Source organism: Rhinichthys klamathensis, unplaced genomic scaffold (assembly GCF_029890125.1).
Source record: "Rhinichthys klamathensis goyatoka isolate OS25496 unplaced genomic scaffold, OSU_Roscu_1.1 h1tg000114l_1, whole genome shotgun sequence".
Taxonomy (NCBI): Eukaryota; Metazoa; Chordata; class Actinopteri; order Cypriniformes; family Leuciscidae; genus Rhinichthys; species Rhinichthys klamathensis.
Window position 1 is genome coordinate 4,352,575 of NW_026606651.1, and position 20,307 is coordinate 4,372,881.

Below are 20,307 nucleotides of genomic sequence, written 5' to 3' on the forward strand. Positions count from 1 at the left end.
TTTTTCATCCGATTGTCATTCATAAGGGTTCATGGGATTGAAGTTCTTTCCCTCAGTAAAGCCATCAAGTAGTCTTGACCCTGATTTTAAAATACTTTTTTTGCTTTAAATAAAAGTTTGTAATGTTGTGAGTCACCTGTTTGGTTTGGTTCAAGGATTTAACAGACTTTTTAAAAGTCCATGTGGGAAAAATTAATGGAAAAAATTCTTCCAGAACTAACGCCATGGAAAAAGTGGACACGCACTGTTGCACTCTATTTGAAAATGTTTTATAAAAGGTTAAAAAGCCAGTTTTATATAACAAACAAATTCGAGAAATGTTTTAGTGCAAGCTTTTGTTAGTTCCACCAGTAATCTTGAGACTTACACTACCTTATCAACCATTGGTGATACACCACCTTCCTCTCTTAACCGCTGTGGGTTGGAACAGACAATGACCCCTTCCGTAAGCCAATCATCCGGCCGTTTTCGTGGCCGCCCAGTGCGACCGATTCCCAGTTTCCCTTGCAGCTCTTCAATGAGTAGATCTTGCGAGTTACTCTTGTTGAGAATGAGCGGGCCCATTTTTTTGTGCATATGGCCGTCGCGAAACATTGGGTGAACGTTGGACGTTTCCTTTGTGCGTCTGATGACCGATTTAAGCTGCGGAGAGGCAGCATTATTGAAGTCACCACTTTAAATTTATAGATCATGCAATGCTTTCTTTGCAAACGCCATTCAAGATCTCAGATATCCAGTCCAAAGGCCTTTAAAAAGCAGGCAGCAGGATAAAAATCAGTACTGTAACCTCACACCCATCAAATTTAGGCCAATCGCAAAGCGTAGCTTGAAGCATCCTCTTCGTGACTCACAGTAAGAACAACTCTAACCTTCTACAAACAATCTGAAATGATGCAAGAGCAGGTATAAAGACTATGAAGCAAACACAACATGCCAAAGCAATGCAAAATTGTCAAAGCAATTTTCAATTGGACTAAAAGGTAAAAAATTGCTATTACTACTAAAAATCCATTCACTTCTTGCAATTAAATTTGAAATTTGTTTTAAGACTTTTTTTTTCAAATTCAGAGTGAATAAATTTAATTTGATTAACAACAAATACATGCAATATATTTGTAAAATAATTTATAGTATTATTTAAATACTTCCCTTTATAGGCAAGAAAAAGACAGACAAGCTACTTTGGAAAAAGTTTTGCTGACAGTTCAAATGCAATCGATATTCCCCAGATGTTGTACATTATTTCAACAAACTGCAATTCTTTCCATTTTAATCACTTTAAACTAGTTACTGGCAAACACAAATAATTCATGATCTAAAAGCTATATTTCATGATTGATGCATGTGAATCTGCATGATTTTAATGCATCAACGAAATGACTCAACTGTAACACCCTTAGACTTTACACATCAAATTTAGCAACTGCAAATAATTTGCCTCATGCAAGACAATCAGAATATGGGACCACAGTAAATAACCCCTTTGCAGAACATCTCCTGCAGCTTCCTAAAAAGCATCATGTGCCCTGAAGAAAGAATAAGTGAAGATGGAATGCAATTGCACAATGAAACCAATGCAAAACTGCAAAGAAACAAGCAAGCCTAGCCTTGTTGTCCTTTTAACGCCATACACCTCATTGAGGAAGCGCGTCAGGGCATGCATTTGAACATCCCAAAGACTCCTTCCACAGAATCTAATCCAATTCATGCACCACACATACTTTGGATTCCTCAATTCTCAACCTTTCCAAAAAACACGATACAAAGCAATGCAACTGAATAGAGCAGCTACAAACCAATGGCTAGCCCTTCAATTTTAGGAGCACTAAGTGACATTTGTACTTGGGTATCGGGTTTTTGAGAGGCATATTTAACTTGCTAATGGTTGGTGCTTCTATCTGAGCAGGATGGAAAGGTTCAGATTGGATATCAACAGGCCCCTTGGCATAAGGATCACACTTGTGTATTTGAGAAAGCATAAACAGCCGTACGTGGTGCAGCATGCTTCTCGATCATGCTCGCTAAATTTAGGGGTGCAAATTGGAGACAGTCTAACAGAGTTGGTGTGCCTCATACTTGTCCAGAAGCGGAGAGCCTTTCAACTGCTGATGGCTGAAGAAGTGGAAGGTCCAGAGAAACATCTGACGCTCCAGGGTATAAGGAGTCGTCCGTCCAACTGATATCAGTTAAGGGGGTTTGTGTGTCTTTATAGCCACCCTGTGGCGTCGATTGATGAAAAAGTGACAGAATGTCATCGTTAATTTCTGATGAGCCAGGATCTCCTTCAAGCGGTTTCACTGACTCTGGTTGGGAAAGACTAGACGTCAACAGCTTGTCCAGAGCTTCCTCCAGAAGAGGCTTGGGACAAGGAAGACTTATTTCCAATATGCCAGGTCCAGAGTTATCAGGTTTCTCTTTGGATGGCTTGGGAGTTAATGTTGGGGTTGAAACTGGAGGAGCAGGTAGTGCAATGAGAGTTGGCACTGGGCTCTTGCTAGTAATCCCTGGATCAGGATTTGGGCTCTTGGCAAGGACTCCAGGGAAAGGACTTTTGGTTGCTCTAACAGCTGTAATAGGGCTTGGGCTCTTTCGGACCACAACTGGACTAGAGGTTTTAGCAATTGTTACAGGACTAGAACTTTTCACGTCGACAATTCGATTTGAGCTCTTCATAACTTCTGGAGGACTGGGGCTTTTAGCCACTGGGCTAGAAATCCTTCGATTTATAACTGGTGAGGAGGCCTTTGTTACCACAGGTGGACTGTTTTTGGAAACCAAAATCGGACTTGAGGTTTTCAGGTTGAAGATCTTGGGTGAATTGACTTCACGTTTGTTTAAACTTGATGGCGGAAGGCTTGAAGTTTTTGCAGATGGTTCTGGTGATAAACGAGACTCAGGGACTGGACTCTTTGCGCTAGAAACAACCAGTAGTTTATCCGAATGGCTCTTGGACGAAGTGAAGCGCAGCGTGGAGCTGGGCACTGGAGCTTTGGTTGTTGATTCCTCAACAATGTGGAGTTCCAGCAGAAACAATGCGCCATTAGAGGAAGGAAAGCTGTGGTCAGATACCTCTGCCTCTGGGACAGAAGGGACTACGAGGCTCTCAGTTACCACAAGATTGGAAAGTTCTGACCCTTTAGTGGATAATGAGTCCTCCTTAACTGACACAGAGCCAGACTAGACAACCAACAGTAAGACGACAACAACAATCAAAGAGAAAGGGAGGAAAGCATTTGAGTAGAATCATGAAGGCATGCTGGGAATGATCCATTGTATTATTCTCAAATTAAAAATTACAGTGGCTTAATGCAATGAGTTATGCAATCTTGCAAAGTTTGGCTTATTTAGTCAATAAAAAAAGTATTCTAAGAATGCAACAAAGTACAAGTCGGATATTTGGTTTACCAACCTGAAAGCAAATATGATCACCAGAATTTCAAGATATAAACATGACACCACAACCACAGCATTCCAGATTCTCTCTTTTCAGCCGCAGTGTGGCTCACGTCCAAGACAGATATGCTAACAAGACCTTTATAATGGACCCATGAGAGCATGCCATCATTCAAGGCATGTAAACCTTTATTCATTTCAAAGGCCTTGATTGATAATAATCTACTGTTTACTATCTGATTATCATTATCAGCACTCACAGACATGCTCACAACATTAAAACACAAAGCCAATGACAACTCATTCAAACAGCTCTTGTAATGCTATAGGCCAGATTATTTGCCAATAAATAAGATTTTGCTAATTAAAAGCATATTCAAAAATAAACATTTTTAAGACTCATATTCTACTGTGTGGCAAAGCAATGGATCATAGTTTAGGAAGGTTGTTTGAAAGGAACATTTATAGAAAATGTAAAAAATAACAGTTAAATGTCATTTGTCTCTCCTGCTCCAAGACTTACATTGCTCTGAACTTTGAAGTCAGACAGTGAAGCCATAAGTTCATCGAGTTCCCGCGTAGCTGAGGAGGCTGAGATTCTGGCCTGCTGCTGGGTGGGAGTCTCTTCCTGAACTTCTCTCAACTCAGGAACCATCGGCACTGATGGGGCGGGTCTATACATTTTACAATATTAAAAATGGGATGTAAGAAAAGGTCTAGCGCACAAATAAGGCAACTGGTGAAGTCTTCATTTGTTTACAACATTCTTCTCATTTAAACATCAATGTTTACTACACTGGAGTCCAAAAGACTATAAAGAAAGTCTAAATTAAACTCAAAACAGATTTTGATAAATTAGAATTTTTTTATTTAAACAACATATTAGGAGTGGGCTTTTAATTTTGTACTAACAATAAGATCAAAGAAGCTAATTACGAAAAATAGGACGAATACAATAGACCAAAGATACAGAAATATAAGTATTTCAGCTACAGTATGTTTAATTTAACACGTAGTAAAGAATACGGCCTAAATGTAATAATCAAACACGGCATAGTCTGAGAGGTGGCTTTTTGATAAGACCAACGCTACTTTTGCGTCATCGAAGGGTAATGCCCCCTTTTGGGGGAAAACAAACGGATTCTAGAAAACATAACTCGCTCTAGATCTGCAAAGTTTCTTGATAGCAAAGATGGCACAAACTTAAAGAAGCTACTGGATACGGGGTTACAGAGGTGTCCCTTTGAAATGGTCGAAAACTGAATTAATGACCCCACGCAGTGGCCAAATATGGACTATTCAGACATCTAACGTTACCACTATCTCGTGGATACCCCAAGTAAGTAGCCTTTTTTTTTGTCATTAACACTCACAGTATGACAAACTAGACGACGAGGCCATGTCACTTGGATCATATTTAACTTGATTTAAGCTATTGACATAGTTTTGTTGTCGACTAGCTATACTAGTTAGAAAGACGAAGCTGCTAGCAGCTAACGTTATGTGATTAGCTATCACTAGGCATGCTACCTTGGCTGTTAACTGATTTTACTGTTGAAATAGTGGCAGGCTAGGACTAAAGTGGACTTGGCTGGTTTCTGCTTGTGTCTAGAAAGTGCTTTAGGCCTAACTGTTATATGACTTTTCGACGACCACTGCTCTGGGCTACATGTAACAACACGAACGGCAGTAACTAGATCAAGCCTTCTAGACTAGATAGGATAGCGTAATGTCACAACATCCAATTTGATAGCCCCATACATACATACATTGGTCCTATACATATTTTGCCGTACACTGTAAACCTTTTACAACTTTCAAAGTCCTAGCACTTTCTAGACATAAGTAGAAACCAGTCAAGTCCACTTTAGTCCTAGCCTGCCACTATTTCAACAGTATAGTATAGCTAGTCGACAACAAAACTATGTCAATAGCTTAAATCAAGTTAAATATGATCCAAGTGACATGGCCTCGTCGTCTAGTTTGTCATACTGTGAGTGTTAATAAAAAAAAAAAAAAAAAAAAAAAAAAGGCTACTTACTTGGTGTTTCCACGAGATAGTGGTAACGTTAGATGTCTGAATAGTTCATATTTGGCCACTGCGTGGGGTCATTAATCCAGTTTTCGACCATTTCAAAGGGACACCTCTGTAACCCTGTATCCAGCTCTTCTTTAAATACCGCTCACGGTCCTCGGCCGGCAAAGAGAGTGTATGTTTGTGCCATTTTTGCTATCAAGAAACTTAGATAGCAGATCTAGAGCGAGTTCTGTTCTCAGGGGAATCCGATTTGTTTTCCCCCAAAAAGGGGCGTTACCCTTCGATGACGCAAAAGTAGCGTTGGTCTATTGCGTTCAACTTTTTTTTAACATCATGTACGCTCTTTATTTTCTCATTCATGCATGTTTATTTTTCACTCTAAACTTCTAAAGTGTCAATGTCTTTAAGTAATACTGAGCTATGCGGATATATTTACTTAATGATATAGCAAAATCTCTAACAATAGACATTTTATATCATTTCCATGTTATATATCGTCATAACGCCCAGCCCTACAACATATCAACTTTTGTCGTTATTACGAAAAAAATATATATTTTTTTCTACTCACTAAAAAGATGTAAAACAAATGTAAAATATTCAAATGATAAAAATTCAAATATTAAATATTATTCTATCATATAATATATATACAGAAATTTATAAAAATTACATTAATCAAATGTTTTCAGCAGTGTGTAAGCTTACGCAGGGGCCGGCACTGAGCTCTCCAAATCGTTTAACAGGCTCTCCACACTGGGCCTGACGTCTTCTATCCCCCGACCGGGTGCACTGCGTTTGGGTTTCTCTAACTTTGGAGGAGGCGCTTTCACTACTGATGAAACACCGTTTTCTGGGACATAGCGCTGGGCGTTGCTGGCTGGTTTAGGTGGGTAGGTCTCTGTGAAATATAAAATATTAAAAAAATCCACATTTGTGCATGTTTTAACAACATGTAGTAATAATTCGTTACATTTATATAGTGCTTTTCTCAACACTCAAAGCGCTTCACATATGGAAGGGGGGATCTCCTCAACCACCACCAATGATGCAACGGCAGCCATATTGCGCCAGAACGCTCACCACACACCAGCTTACTTGTGGAGAGGAGACAATGATGAAGCCAATCAGTATATAAGGATGATTAGGAGGCCATAATGGACAGAGGCCAAAGGGCAAATTTGGTCAGGATGCCGGGGTTACACCCTTACTGTTTAATCCAAGGACATCCTAGGATTTTTAATGACCACAGAGAGTCAGGAACTCGGTTTAACGACTCATCCGAAGGTAGTGCTTGTTTTGAAGCGCTCACCTTCAGTAGCGAAGGAGGGTGTGCTGTGCTGTACGGCGTTGAGCTCCAGCAGCAGACGGTCCAGCTCCGACAGGTTACTGCCCAGTGATGAGCTCATGACGGCAGTGGGGGAGTCAGTAGTCTTCTGCTTGTTGGGGAAACTATAGACGTGCTCTTCGTCAGACTGAGACACGCGAGGACTGGCGTTTTTCGGAGCCGACTTGAGGAAAGAAAATATAGTCGTTTAACATTTAAGCAATTATACTTCACAGATGGGAGCAGAAATAGCAAAAATATAATAAAAAATAAAACAACTGTGATACATCTGGGGTTTTGGACCCGCTTAATGGTTTAAAAAACAATTAATAATCAGTAATATTATGGTTTTACTGCACTGACACTATGAGATGAGAACAAGAATTTTGAACTGGATAATGACACTAACTTTGCAACATCGACACTGTTTTGAATCAACACTGAACTGACTTGAGCTGAATAATAACACTATAGTCTTTCTTAAAGCTGCTTTACAGCTGAAATTGTTTCATAATTGATAAATCTTACACCATTAACACTTGAAGCTGCTTTGTATAAAGCGCTATAGAAATATATTTAACCTGACCTGAGCTAATGCTGTCTCTCAAACATTTTTTTGTCCTTTTTTGAGCTTTGTTTAACGAGAGTTGCATGAAGATTTCACCGTTTGTGTTCCAGAGCAAAAACAACAGCAGACAAGTTTATGAGGGGGGGAACTATACCTTTAATTATTCCTGCTTTTTGATTTGGACTCTATATTCGACCCCAAAGGGCGAAAACATGCATTTAAACATCCAAATGTAGTCTGTGTGACATAAAAAAAAAAGTATGTCCAGAACATTTACTGAAACTAAGCTACAAATACAACTGTGAGCTCATTAACATATGAACACCATATCAACTAGTGATGCAACAGAAATTTTGCAATCGAAAATGTTCAGCTGAAACAGCAATTTTTGGTTTCGGTCTAAATGGTTTTGGGGCGGAAATAATTGACCAAAACAGTGACATTTATTTACAGATTATCCGAGCAATAAGCTTTGTGCTTTGTTACCTTTAACATGAAGTCTCAGCTTTTAAATTCTGTCAATTTGATGACGTAATTCAAACAAAAAACGTGGTTTGACGCACTTGAATAAAACTGCTTGTAAACAACATGCCACGACGCCACTGGATAGAAACATAGACATAACTCTAGAGATGAGAATTTTGTTAAATATATGCAATTTATATCATTTATTATATATTTACTTATCCTGCCGTCTTCATTGTTTAATGTGTGTTTGAATAAATATGTCATGAAAATAAGTTATTATTACAGCCACTGTTTAAATGTTTATATTTCAACAACAAATTGGAGTAGAAACAGAATTTGGTCATTAAAAACTGGCTTTATGTACAATTTAAATATGTGTAAAACAGTTTTTATTTTAGTTGATTATTAAATAAATCTGATAAATTATTTGATTATTTCAGAAACTATTTTATATTTCAGTTTTTGGCTAAATTAAATTCATGCATTTTGGAAAAATAATTATTTTGATGCATTATTAGTAATATCAATGCATATTCATTATTCAGTCCCTCCAGAAAAACGTGATTATGCGATCGCATGATTCAGTGCATAATCAGCCAAAGTCCGCATATTTATGCAGGGGCCGCATTTTCGCCACATAAATTACCGATTTCCGTGCAAAATATGCGGGGCTTACATGATTTCATAATCCTCACATCTTCGTTGCAAAAAAGTCACATATATCTTAGCAGAAAGTTGAAAAATGTTGCGTTTGCTTCACACAAGAGCAGCCGTTTCCCCCTGTTGCCATGGGAACGTTATGAAGTGACGTAATTACGCGACGTGAACATCATCGAAAAGCTGTAAAACAGGAGCACACTTTATTTTTTTATATTTTATTTATTAAAGAGCATATTGTAGGTAAAAAGAAAAATCTAAATTAATATATAACCTTGTATGAAAATACCATATGAAAAGGTAATGCAGGATTTAAAATGTTTTAAAACGACATAAGGGCACTAATTTAGTAGATAAAGTGAGCGTTTCTTGGACTGCTCGTAAAAACGGCTTTTTTTTCAACATCGCGTCATTTTACGTCACGCTAGGGAGCCTCAGCCTCGGCTCAGTGCAGAGCAGGCTGGCATTCAGTGAGAGCGGCCGTGAGTCAGTGTGTTTTCGGTAGTTTTTGTATTTCAATCTATCATCGTCATGGTAAATTATTGTGTTTGTGGAGGTTGCAAAAACTCCGGCCTGTCAGGACATCGAGTCCACAGGTTTCCCACACAAGAAAAACGGTGCTGCTGTATATCTGTCGTGCCTGGTGCGGTTTGTGCAGGTGAAGAGACGGGATTTCTCTTCCGCATCGGCTTCGAGAAACGCGGTCGTGTGTAGCTTTCACTTCAGATCGGAGGATTATCATCCCGGCGATATGATGGAGTTTAACATGGGATGCCGAAGCAAGAATATTGATCGTCGTATACTGTACCAATGGCATCAAATAGTGTGATATAGGGAGTCATGCCCTAAATAGAGGCAACTTGTAATTGAAAAACAAAATTACTAGGTTGATTAAATATTCAAATCTTTAATTTTCTGTTTATGTTATAACCCAGATGAAAAATATGTTTTAAAAATGTACTTGAGTATGTTTTTAGTAACTTACAATAGAAATATACTCAAGTATAGTTTTTATACATTTAATAGTATACATCTACCCTAAACATACTAATGTCTGCTGGCCTGATATACGATGGTAATAATCTGTACAATATTGTGAGCACAGTGTATATCGTTAGCGAACGTGTATCTATAAGCATGTCTCTCACCAAGACACCTGTCCTGTTCTCCACTGGTTCTCCTCACACCACAACTCAATGTGTCTCTGACCGTTCTGTCTAACATTAATCCTGGCCTGTCCCTGCTCTCTTGGCAGCATAGCAGGCTCATAATTGTATGGCTGTAGTCCATAATTGTAAGTAAGTATTTCCTCAGCGTCCGAAATGTCATTGCGATCCATTGTTTTCCTGTTGTTTGAATCGACCGCTCTCCCGCCCGTTACGTCACGCCCGCCACGCCCATTTTCAGACGCGGAAGTAAAATTTTCTCACAAAAACGACTCCAGAAGCTTATGTAGCGTATTTATAAGAATATTTTAAAGAAAATCTAGTTCCTACATTATTTTTCTATACATTGACTCGTTGGGTCCTCTAACCTGCAATATGCCCTTTAATTTTTACAGAAGTTGTAGCATATTCCTTTTGTAAAGCGGCAGAACTTGTTTGACTCATCAATGTTTTGTAAGTTTGATGTTTTTATTAGGTCTGAAATAAAACAAGAAGAGAACTTAAATATTCCCAGCACTTTCTGTGATGTAATATGCTTGCTTATCATAGGACGTAATAAGAAAGGACTCTTTACAGTAAGGTAGGAGCCTAGTGAGAACAGGGTGTTGGGGAATCACTTTTTTTTGTTTTTTTTTCATCAAACCGCAGTTTTTGCAAGTTCCCGCAATTTCATCGCATAAAATTTGCATAAATATCCCGCATATTCCATCGCACTTTTTAAGAAAACGGGCCGCAATCCCCAAAAAAAAACTCTGGAAGGACTGATTATTGTATTAAAGTTACAGCAGCATAAACAGTCTGATTAATTTTTAGGACCATTGAGAGGGTGTAAAATGGTCATTAAAAAAAAGACTAAACTTCTACTGTTTTAGTCCAAGTAAGCTTGACTAAAATTATACAAATATGCAGAAACCATGAATATGTTGAACTGGCTTAATGGCACAAGTTTCTGGAGCAACTGAAGTGCTTTGCTAAAGGGCACAACAGGAAGTGGAACAGGACAGCATCTGGTATTTGTTGTAAGGTTAAAGGATAACCGAGTAGACTCATATAAAGACCAGCAAAAAGCCTGTGGAATAAAGAAACCCTCCAGGAAGTAATGGTCATTTTACCTGGGTCGAAGAGTGCTTTGATTCTGGCTGTTCTACCCAAGATCCATTCAGTGTTTCAGCAGGAGGGGAAGTTACTCGAGGCGGGGAGGACACGTCCTGATAAGAGTCACTTCCTGTGGGGCAGGAATATGGCGTCTCTTCTGGCAGAAAAACAGCTTGCTTGGAAATGTGGGAGGTTGTGGACTCCAAATCCGCAAGAAGAGCATCTGTAAAAAAAAACACACAAAAAAACAGATTGGTTTCATTCTCAGGGAACGTGTACTGATAAAACTTTGGATAAAAGTGTCGGTACAAATCCATAACCTCAAGTATTCAGATGTTTACTTCAGATTCAAATTCCCTGGAGTGTTCTGCGCATGAAGAACATAAATCTATTAGAAATCAAACGAGTTGTTGTTGAATAACCCGGTTTCAACAGGACTTTGTCAAGTCTGTTCAAAACACGTCTCTCTCTATGAATCACATGACTCATATGGGGTGTGGTGAGTGACAACCTCACATGTAAAGACTGCTCTAAAACTGCATGCCTACAGGGATAGATTCTGCAGGAAGTAAAGTGCAAAATGCATGTGCATAAACGGACACACCTCTTAATGCACACATAAATCAATATTCAAAAGCCATACGCTCAGGAACAGAACAGAAAGCACTTTCACACACACACACAACTAAGTAAGGTTGTAAAACATGCTCTTAAGTGAACACTTTTCGGACCATCTCTGGTTTAAAACTTCTTTATATAGCAATTACTTTAGTGATAAGGCACCTTTGGATCTCGGTTGCATCACCATCCTTTCTACCAGTCAGTCGTGTCAACACAGGAAGTGACTGATGATGTCACATTGCAGCATGACAGATGACACCTCAAGGTTCTCAATACTTAAAGCAGCATATCATCTTAATTTGTTTGTCAGACTGAACCAGTGATCGGAGCTGTAAGCCCAACGGTAAACTATGAGAAATGTGTTGTTAAAACATTTCTAAATAATGGAAATCTATTAGTATAAAAATGGATTTTGCATGGGTTTTTGTAGAATAGCAAATTAATTTTAAAGATAACATGCTAATATGTTTAGAATAAAAAATGTTTTATATATAAAAATATTTATATATATATATTATATTTAAATTAGTAAGCCAGAAACATGGTCAGAGGATATTTAAATTCAAAACATGTAAAGTTTAGAGCATATAAATTCATAAATATATTACATATAAAATTCAGAACAAACTAATTAATAAATATATAACTCATAAAATTGAGCAAATTAACTCATGAATATATAACTCATAAAATTCAGCACAAATTAATTTATAAACATAACATAAAATTCTGAGCAAATTAATTCATCAATATTTATCGCATAAAATCCAGAGTAAATTCATTCATAAATATATAATATAATATCCAGAGCATATTAATTAAAAAATATATAAAGCATAATTCAGAGCAAATTAATTTGTAAACATATAATTAATCAAATTCAGAAGAAAATTAATTATTGAATATATAACACAAAATTCAGAGCATCATAATTTAAAAAATCAAAGGAAATTAATAAATAAATATATAACACATATTATTCAGAGCAAATTAATTCAAACATTTAATCAAATTCTGAGGAAATTAATTAATTAAGCAATGAATACATACATAAATCTAAATGATAAATAAGATAATTTTATTTCAGACAAATGGGAAAAATGAATATAGCTAGAGTAGCCATGCACCATATAAATAATATAAAAGTCAAATGAAGGTTCATTTGTTGTCAGTGTTTGTGATTTGATTTGATTGTAAGTGGAGTGATATAGTTTTGACGCTTCTCTACAAGCCGTCCGGTGTAGATGCCTAGATGTAAGGCATTGAGTTTATCTCGTACCATATAGGTTATAATATTCAATCTATAACTCACACAAGACACACGAGTGCAACAAAACTGAAGCTGAAGATCATTTTTTTTCAGTTCACAAACAAACAACACATTGTTAATCACACAATATCAACCACCAATAACACACCACAGCCGATTCCAAAAATCCCCATTACAGCCACAAACACATAAAAAGCCACAATCCCAGAAAGACACTTTCCCAAGAAACAACCAACTAAAGGCAAATAACAGCCGGTTACTTACACTGTGAACGGGACAGACAGTAACGCCCTGCTGATCTGTGTGTCTTTACCTTCGCACTTTATCTCAGACAGGAGGAGCTACGACAAGGAGTGGGGGGAAAAAAGATAGGATAAGAAATGGAAAAGAGAGATCTAGAGAGAGAAGAAAATCGAACTATTGTAAACTCTGCTGTGTTCAGTAGCAGTGACTGTGGAGTCGTCCGAGAGGAGGGCGGGCTGTTTTTCGGCAGGTGCTAACTTTAACTACCCCTCCAAATACCAGTTACTAAAAAGGTTGCAGTATATAACCTGTCTGCAACTGTATACACTAATCTGGACAAGTGCTGCCATTAGACAAACAGATGAACTCCATATTCAGTCAATAATACTTTAAAAACATAATTATGTAATTTACTAAATAAATGTGAAGATTACTAGAGAAAGGAAAGCCAGCAGGAAGACTTTGAGACTGGTCTCTGATCGTATCTGGACTGTTTGTTCAGCACTCGGCCTGATGAGGGAGTGGCAAAGGAAACATTAACCCATATTCTCTCTCTCTCTCTGCTGTTTCTTTATCACATAGGCTACATTATATTAAATAGAAATCACTCTCCCACATGTTGAAATTAAGCATCTCTTTGGCCTAATTTAAAAAAATATGACAAAAAAAAAGCTGTATCACACTCTTTTTAACCCAAAAATGCTAGGAATAAAACACTGTATAGCTTGCACAAAAAATAGCAATTACTATTCATTGAAACAAACTGAGTAAATATAGCAATTGAACTATGCAAATTTTCCAGTTGCATGGCTGAAAATCACAATTTATCCCTTATTCCTGACGAGCCGACTGCGTTTTCGAATTATGGGTGACACTTCCGGTTTGGGTAAACTCCATTCAAAAAGACTGAAACTAATAATTTCTAAATATAAACTTGCACTACAATGAATCATTATTCATCAGTTTGACTGAATGAGCTGTAAATGTTCCTTCATGCTCTATTTTCAGGCGTCACGTACGTAATAACGTGACGCTTGGTATTTTAATGTGACACGGTATCAAAAGAATATCTGCGAAGACCTCTTTTCCGACTGATTATTTTCTTTTTTACCCTCTGGTATTCCTCTGTAACGGTATGAAAATAAGACAACATAATATACTGTGCAATTATGGTCTGTTCTCCCGATTTACGATGTGTCCCATTAATAATTCACTGGAATGCAGGAAGAATCTAAAATATTTCTCCCCAAATACTCTCTTTCCAAGTTAGTTATTCACACAGAAGCTTTAACATGTAGCCTACTTGTTTCATCTTTTCACTTTTAATCCCCATTAACAGAGTTTACTGGAATGTTTGTAAAACAGGTAAATAAAAAAAAAAATTGTCAAAATGACGGAAAGCACTAGGACTGGACCCGAATATCCGAATATTCGTTCTGTGGGTTGGTATTTGAATATTCGTGTTTTTTTTGCACACCTGGCATCCCCCTCGAAACGGTTCTCATTCGCGCTTGAATATGGTTTACACTATGAAATCTGGTGAAAAATAATACTTAAAGGATTAGTTCACTTTTAAAAAAACTTTTGCTGATAATTTACTCACCCCCATGTCATCCAAGATGTCCATGTCGAAAAGAAATTAAGGTTTTTGATAAAAACGTTCCAGGATTTTTCTCCATAATGCACTTTGCTGGGCACCAAACGGTTCAAGGTCCAAAAGACAGTTTCAGTGCAAACTGTTCAAATGGCTTTTCAAAAATAAATAACAAAGTTTAAGTTTAATAATGTCAAACGCTCGCCTTGCTCTGTTCTGTGATGCACGTTCGTGACTCTCCTGTTCGAACTCGTTCATCAAAATGAACAAATCTTTTTTTCGAGTCATTTGGTTTATTTAACGAACGAAATGAACGAATTGACTCGGAAAAAGATTAGTTCATTTTGATGAACGAGTTCGAACAGGAGAGTCACACAGAACAGAGCAAGGCGAGCATTTGAGCTTATAAAACTTAAACTTTGTTATTTCTTTTTTAAATGACCGATCGTTTCGCTTGATAAGACCCTTATTCATCGTCTGGAATCGTTTAAAGCCCTTTGAACAGTTTGCAGTTTGCACTGAAACTGTCTTTTGGACCTTGAACCGTTTGGTGCCCAGCAAAGTGCATTATATGGAGAAAAATCCTGGAACGTTTTCATCAAAAACCTTAATTTCTTTTCGACATGGACATCTTGGATGACATGGGGGTGAGTAAATTATCAGCAAAGGTTTTTTTAAAAGTGAACTAATCCTTTAACATATAACTTCGTTATAGCTACTTAATAAATATATTTGCTTCTTCTTGGACTACTAAACGTGTTCCTGCAACGGGAGTATTCTCTGGCTAGAGTGCAGAACAGCGGAGTGTGTATGGACAGAAGTGCATGCCTGAGCTTGTATTTTTGGGTTAAGCTGCGTTGCTTTGACATTGTGGAAAATAGAATAATAGAAACAAAATGTATTATCCTTTTTACCCGTTATTATCAATCTAAATTAATCTAGTGTGAAATATAGGAGACTTTGAGATTTTACTGAGATGTCATGTCACAATTTCGTTTTTCTTTATTTAAATTTCGTTTTTCTTTATTTAATTTTTAAAAAAAAAAAAATTCTACCCTACTTCTAAATCTACCCTACTTTGTTAGTGAGAAAAATATTATAAGACTATACCTTATTAAAAATATTGCTTAAGTTAAAATACCTGTGTGTGTGTGTGTGTGTGTGTGTGTGTGTGTGTGTGTGTGTGTGTGTGTGTGTGTGTGTGTGTGTGTGTGTGTGTGTGTGTGTGTGTGTGTGTGTGTGTGTGTGTGTGTGTGTGTGTGTGTGTTTTATATCACTAGTGCAGTGTCCGTTCTCGGAGCATATAAGCCCTGCACGCGTGGGGCGCGCCGTTTCTTTATTTAAATCTGCCCTACTTTGTCAGTAATTTGTTAGTGAGAAAAATATTAGACTACCTTATTAAAAATATTCCTTAAGTTAACAGACAGACCTGTGTGTGTGTGTTATATCACTAGTGCAGTGTCCGTTCCCGGAGCATAAGCTCTGCTCGCGTGAGGCGTGCTGCTTCCCGCTCACATTGTACTGTAGTTTATTAAAAGTTTATTAATTCTGAACGTGTCGTGTCTCGCCTGTCTATCTATATTGCACCAAATACACACTGCACTCCTTGTGAAGTCGTTTGGATGAACGGTTCTCGAAATAATCAAAATGCAAACGGACAGACAGACATATAGAGATTCCGAAGCTTCGAATATTCGATGTTCATTACTACCGAAGCTTCAAAGCTCAAAAAATGGTATTCGGACCAGCCCTAGAAAGCACTTTGAAATATTATCACGCAATGCTAAAGTTAATGAACATTTTTGATTAAGGTAACGTATGTTACAAAATACAGATATTACCACGACGGTGATATTCAACCCGAGCGTAATATTGCTGAGGAATGAATCATGCTTTGGGGGTTATTCATGGTCTGTTTGAATGTACTTTGTTGATGCTTTATTACACATTTAATTTCCTTTTAATATTCGATGGTTGAACAGTGGTGAGTAGAATATCTATAGTTCTATCTATCTATAGTCTATAGTTATCTAATTGTGACCAGTTTTTTTAAAAAAAAAGTCTAATTTTGCGCTCATATAGCGAACATTTCACTGATTGTTTACAGTTTAACAGTAGTTATTACACACATAATTCACACAAAATTCCCCTTTTTTCCAGGTTTTCATGATTGTGGAACCCTGGCAATATTTGTGCACAAACATCTGATAAACATGTTAAAATGAGCGCATTGTAAATAATAAATGTCACACTGTTCTCACATCCACAAGTGGAAGTTTAAGTGTTGTTCTGCAGGCGAGCAAACGTTGTAAAAATTACACCGTCTAAATGAAAACAAACACACTTAAATGGACACTGCAGTAGACATGGAGACAATAAACTTATAAATAAAATAAGACGTTGAGATGGGCAAAACTACATGTTCTATATGAAAGAATGCCAAAATATTACCCAAGCATTAGAACATCCTCTCTGAATCTATATTCATCCCCTTTAAATCATTGCTACTAAAATATTAATGCTAATACAAAAAGAAACATAAAGAAGAAACCTTGATAGTCAACCACACTTAGAGGTTGGATTTTAAACTGCATTGTAATTGCTGCGGTGTAACTACACTGTAAAAAAATATTGTTGGTTTAACTTAAAAAAATGAAGTAACCTGGTTGCCTTCAAATTTTAAGTTCATTGAAATGGAAAAATTGAGTTAATACAATGAAGAAGATTGATTTAATCATCAGAAACTCAAAATATTATGTTATCTGAACCACATAAATTATTTAAGTTGATTTGACAAAAGAAAAAATGTTGTGATTACAAATCATGAACATATTTTTTTTACAGTGTATTTACGGTATGTATGTTTTTGGTACATTAGATGTCTGCTGCCAAATTGGGCCACAAATTACTGCTGTATATGATAAATGTACATATAAATGTGCAACTGTGGAAGTTAAGAAAAAAGGAAGCATAACTGCATTCATGCTTCCCTTTTTCATACTGCTGTACTTGAGTCCACGAATCAACTAATCAAACATTGAAAATGCTAAATAAGGATACACTGATCTCAAGATGTTTTATGGCCGACTCCGAATGCCAATTTTTTTTTACAATCAAATGGGCCGATTCTGATACCAGTTGCCAATTTTTTTCTCTCGTCATTGTTTCAGAGGATCTTGTTACAGACGTTGTAATAGTTCCCCACAAACGACACTTTGGGAAATTATTGTAATGCAGTTTGTGTGCAAATTCTTAACAGAGATCGGCCAAATCGACCGGTGCATCCCTAATGCTAAACTTTGATTGGGAAATGTCTAAAAGCTAATAGAAACCTCAGGTCATATAATCATCGCATTTTCACAATCAATCTGAACAGTCAGGTACTTGTGCCCATCTTCATCGCAGATAAGCAAAAACCCTGATCTGCAAACACATGTAGGTTTTTGGGAAATAAATATGCAGATAAATATGCAATAAGAGCCAATCCTACCTCTCTCCGTCACCCACTCTGGATCTGGGATCATGTAAGTCCCATCTGAATCAGACATGCTGGTCGATTGAACAACAGAACCTGACAATGACTCTCCAGCATGCGCTCCCTCGGTCTCCAGAGCTGTGTGCGTCCCTGACGCCTCCACCAGAGCTGAATGTGGGTCACGAGATGCTAATGATGGAGCCACTGAATCCATCTCTACAGTTGAAACTGAAAGCGATTCAGTGGCTAAATCAGAATTAGTCTCCTTTTCTAACATATCTTCAACGGCATCTGCCACAGAAGCCGAAACAGGCACGAAATCATCAACCACGGTTAAATCTGGTGAGGTCTTCTCTGCCGAAGTTGATGTATTGGTCTCGGGCACCTCGGACTCCTGGGACTCTCCCGCGTCTGGTGTGAAATCCTGCATGTCGAATTCCAATAAAACCTTTTCAAACTCCTCAACAGCAAACGCTGATGCAGTTTCTTCATCCATCGGGGGAACAACAAAAGGAATTGGGCACAGGATCCGGAAAAGTCTGGACTCAAGAGTGGGATGAAGAAAGGAAGGGTCGTTCCCATTCCAAAGCATTCAAAACATTCCACAGGGCTCGATTATGTATACAGCCGGCAGTTCGCTAGATAACGGTCTCCCTCTGGGGGATTTGCTTACGTAAGCTATAGACACTACACAAACCCATATATGACCACGTTTTAGGGTCTACGAAAACATATTACGGGGCTAAACATTCCCAGACGTCATCTAGAAAGAAAGTTATTCCGAAAATCCCTAGAAAACCCTGCAAGAACGAGTACAGAACCTTCATGCCTTTGAAAGATTATACAGGATGCCACTTATTTAAACATCGTTTATCCCTGACAGACAATCTCTGGTCAGCTTCAAAAGTGGGACAGTCCACTCAAAATAAAAATCAAGTCAATACGGTCTAACCGTCCCCCCACAGAATGATATTCCCTTCTCAACGCATGCTTAAAGTCAACATGAAACCGAGGTTGTGATAGTCTTTTCTTCCCTATTGTAACATATATCTGAGTGAAACGGCTTCTGGAACATGAACAAATGTAGGGCAGGTTTTTTTTTTGGTTGGTTTTGTTCAAGGAGAATTGATTGGATGGTTGTGGTTAGCTATTGTTTACCCCGCCCTCGCACCAGTAAACACATCCTAAGAGAAGAGATGAGATGATGCTGCAAGAGGGAAGAGAAGTTATATTGATTAAAGATAATGAGGATGCATGAAAAAAAAAAAAAAAATCGGATAAATAGTTCATAATAAACACTGCAATATTCCATAAATCAGGGGTTCTCAAAGTCTATATTCAAAGGTCCAAATCTGAATTTTCATCAATGTCAAAGGTCCGAAACTATGGGGGGGGGGGGGGGGGGGGGGGATTGTTCGGTTTTTGTTGGGGGGTTGGGGGTTGGGGGTTGGGGGGGGGGACTCCTGGAACTTCCGGGAGATTTGGGATATCTGTGAACGCATACCTCTCTGTCCAATCATCTTTGAAAAAACAATTTTCTTCGTCAACTTTTCTTTTCCTGGACAATGACATCCTCCACACCCAAAACGCTTACGCTGGGAAGTGTCGCGTCGCGGTCGCGCCCGATTACGTCAAAAGTCACACGCTCACTGGATGTCATGGCAACTTAATCACGGAGGAAAACTTTAAATATCTCGCCTTCGTTTTAATTTTGGACCATCATAAAAAATAAACAAATGATTTTAACATGTGTTTATCAAAATAGGAAATCCAGACTTTTAATCCCTTACACACAATTAGGGCTCTTGAAATACGAAATGGAGGCGGGTCCGGATTGAATTCGCTCTGGGTCCGGATCCGGACCGGAGTCCGGACTTTGAGAAGCACTGCCATAAATAATCAAGAATTGTCCGGTTTTATTTTATAGTATGTTCTCCTGATATCTTGTTCAAACTAATCAGAAAAAGTGTTTCTTTACCTGTTAGCTCTATGCTAAGCGAGCTTGTTAACCAAAGACATAGCTTTGGCAATATAATGTAGGGTTGGGGTGGTATGACGAATTATATGGCTGCATGATTAATCAAAATAAAACCGAAATTGAAATATGACTTAGGGGCTATTATCAAATTGCAAAGGCTGCAATTTAATTAAATAAATATAGCTATGCGCTACGTGTTTCTAAATGTGAAACACGGCACTGTGTTCTTAAATGTGAGAATTTCGGACCACCGTAAGTTTGGGTTGTTATACCATTACATAAGGTTTTGGTAATATTTCCAATCCCTAACGTGATACAATTGAAAAGGCATGAAATAATTAACATGAAATATTTTCATAATTAAGAATAAATACAACGTAAAGCTATTTTCTATCATTCATATATTTTAGAGAG

At 37.7% G+C, this 20,307-nt stretch overlaps 1 protein-coding gene across 1 annotated transcript in view; it reads right to left on the minus strand.

Moving 5' to 3' along the window:
* Positions 1 to 18,418, minus strand: part of pxna (paxillin a) — a 32,424-nt gene extending 14,006 nt beyond the window's left edge. The window contains exons 1-7 of the mRNA XM_056254854.1: positions 17,931 to 18,418; positions 10,730 to 10,935; positions 6,744 to 6,942; positions 6,140 to 6,332; positions 3,917 to 4,067; positions 2,077 to 3,177; positions 373 to 642 (exon numbers count right to left, since the gene is read on the minus strand). Of these exons, the coding sequence (XP_056110829.1) occupies positions 373 to 642; positions 2,077 to 3,177; positions 3,917 to 4,067; positions 6,140 to 6,332; positions 6,744 to 6,942; positions 10,730 to 10,935; positions 17,931 to 18,411 (2,601 nt within the window). The 5' untranslated portion in view covers positions 18,412 to 18,418. The remainder of the gene's footprint in view (positions 1 to 372; positions 643 to 2,076; positions 3,178 to 3,916; positions 4,068 to 6,139; positions 6,333 to 6,743; positions 6,943 to 10,729; positions 10,936 to 17,930) is intronic.
* Between the last annotated feature and the right edge of the window lie 1,889 nt (positions 18,419 to 20,307).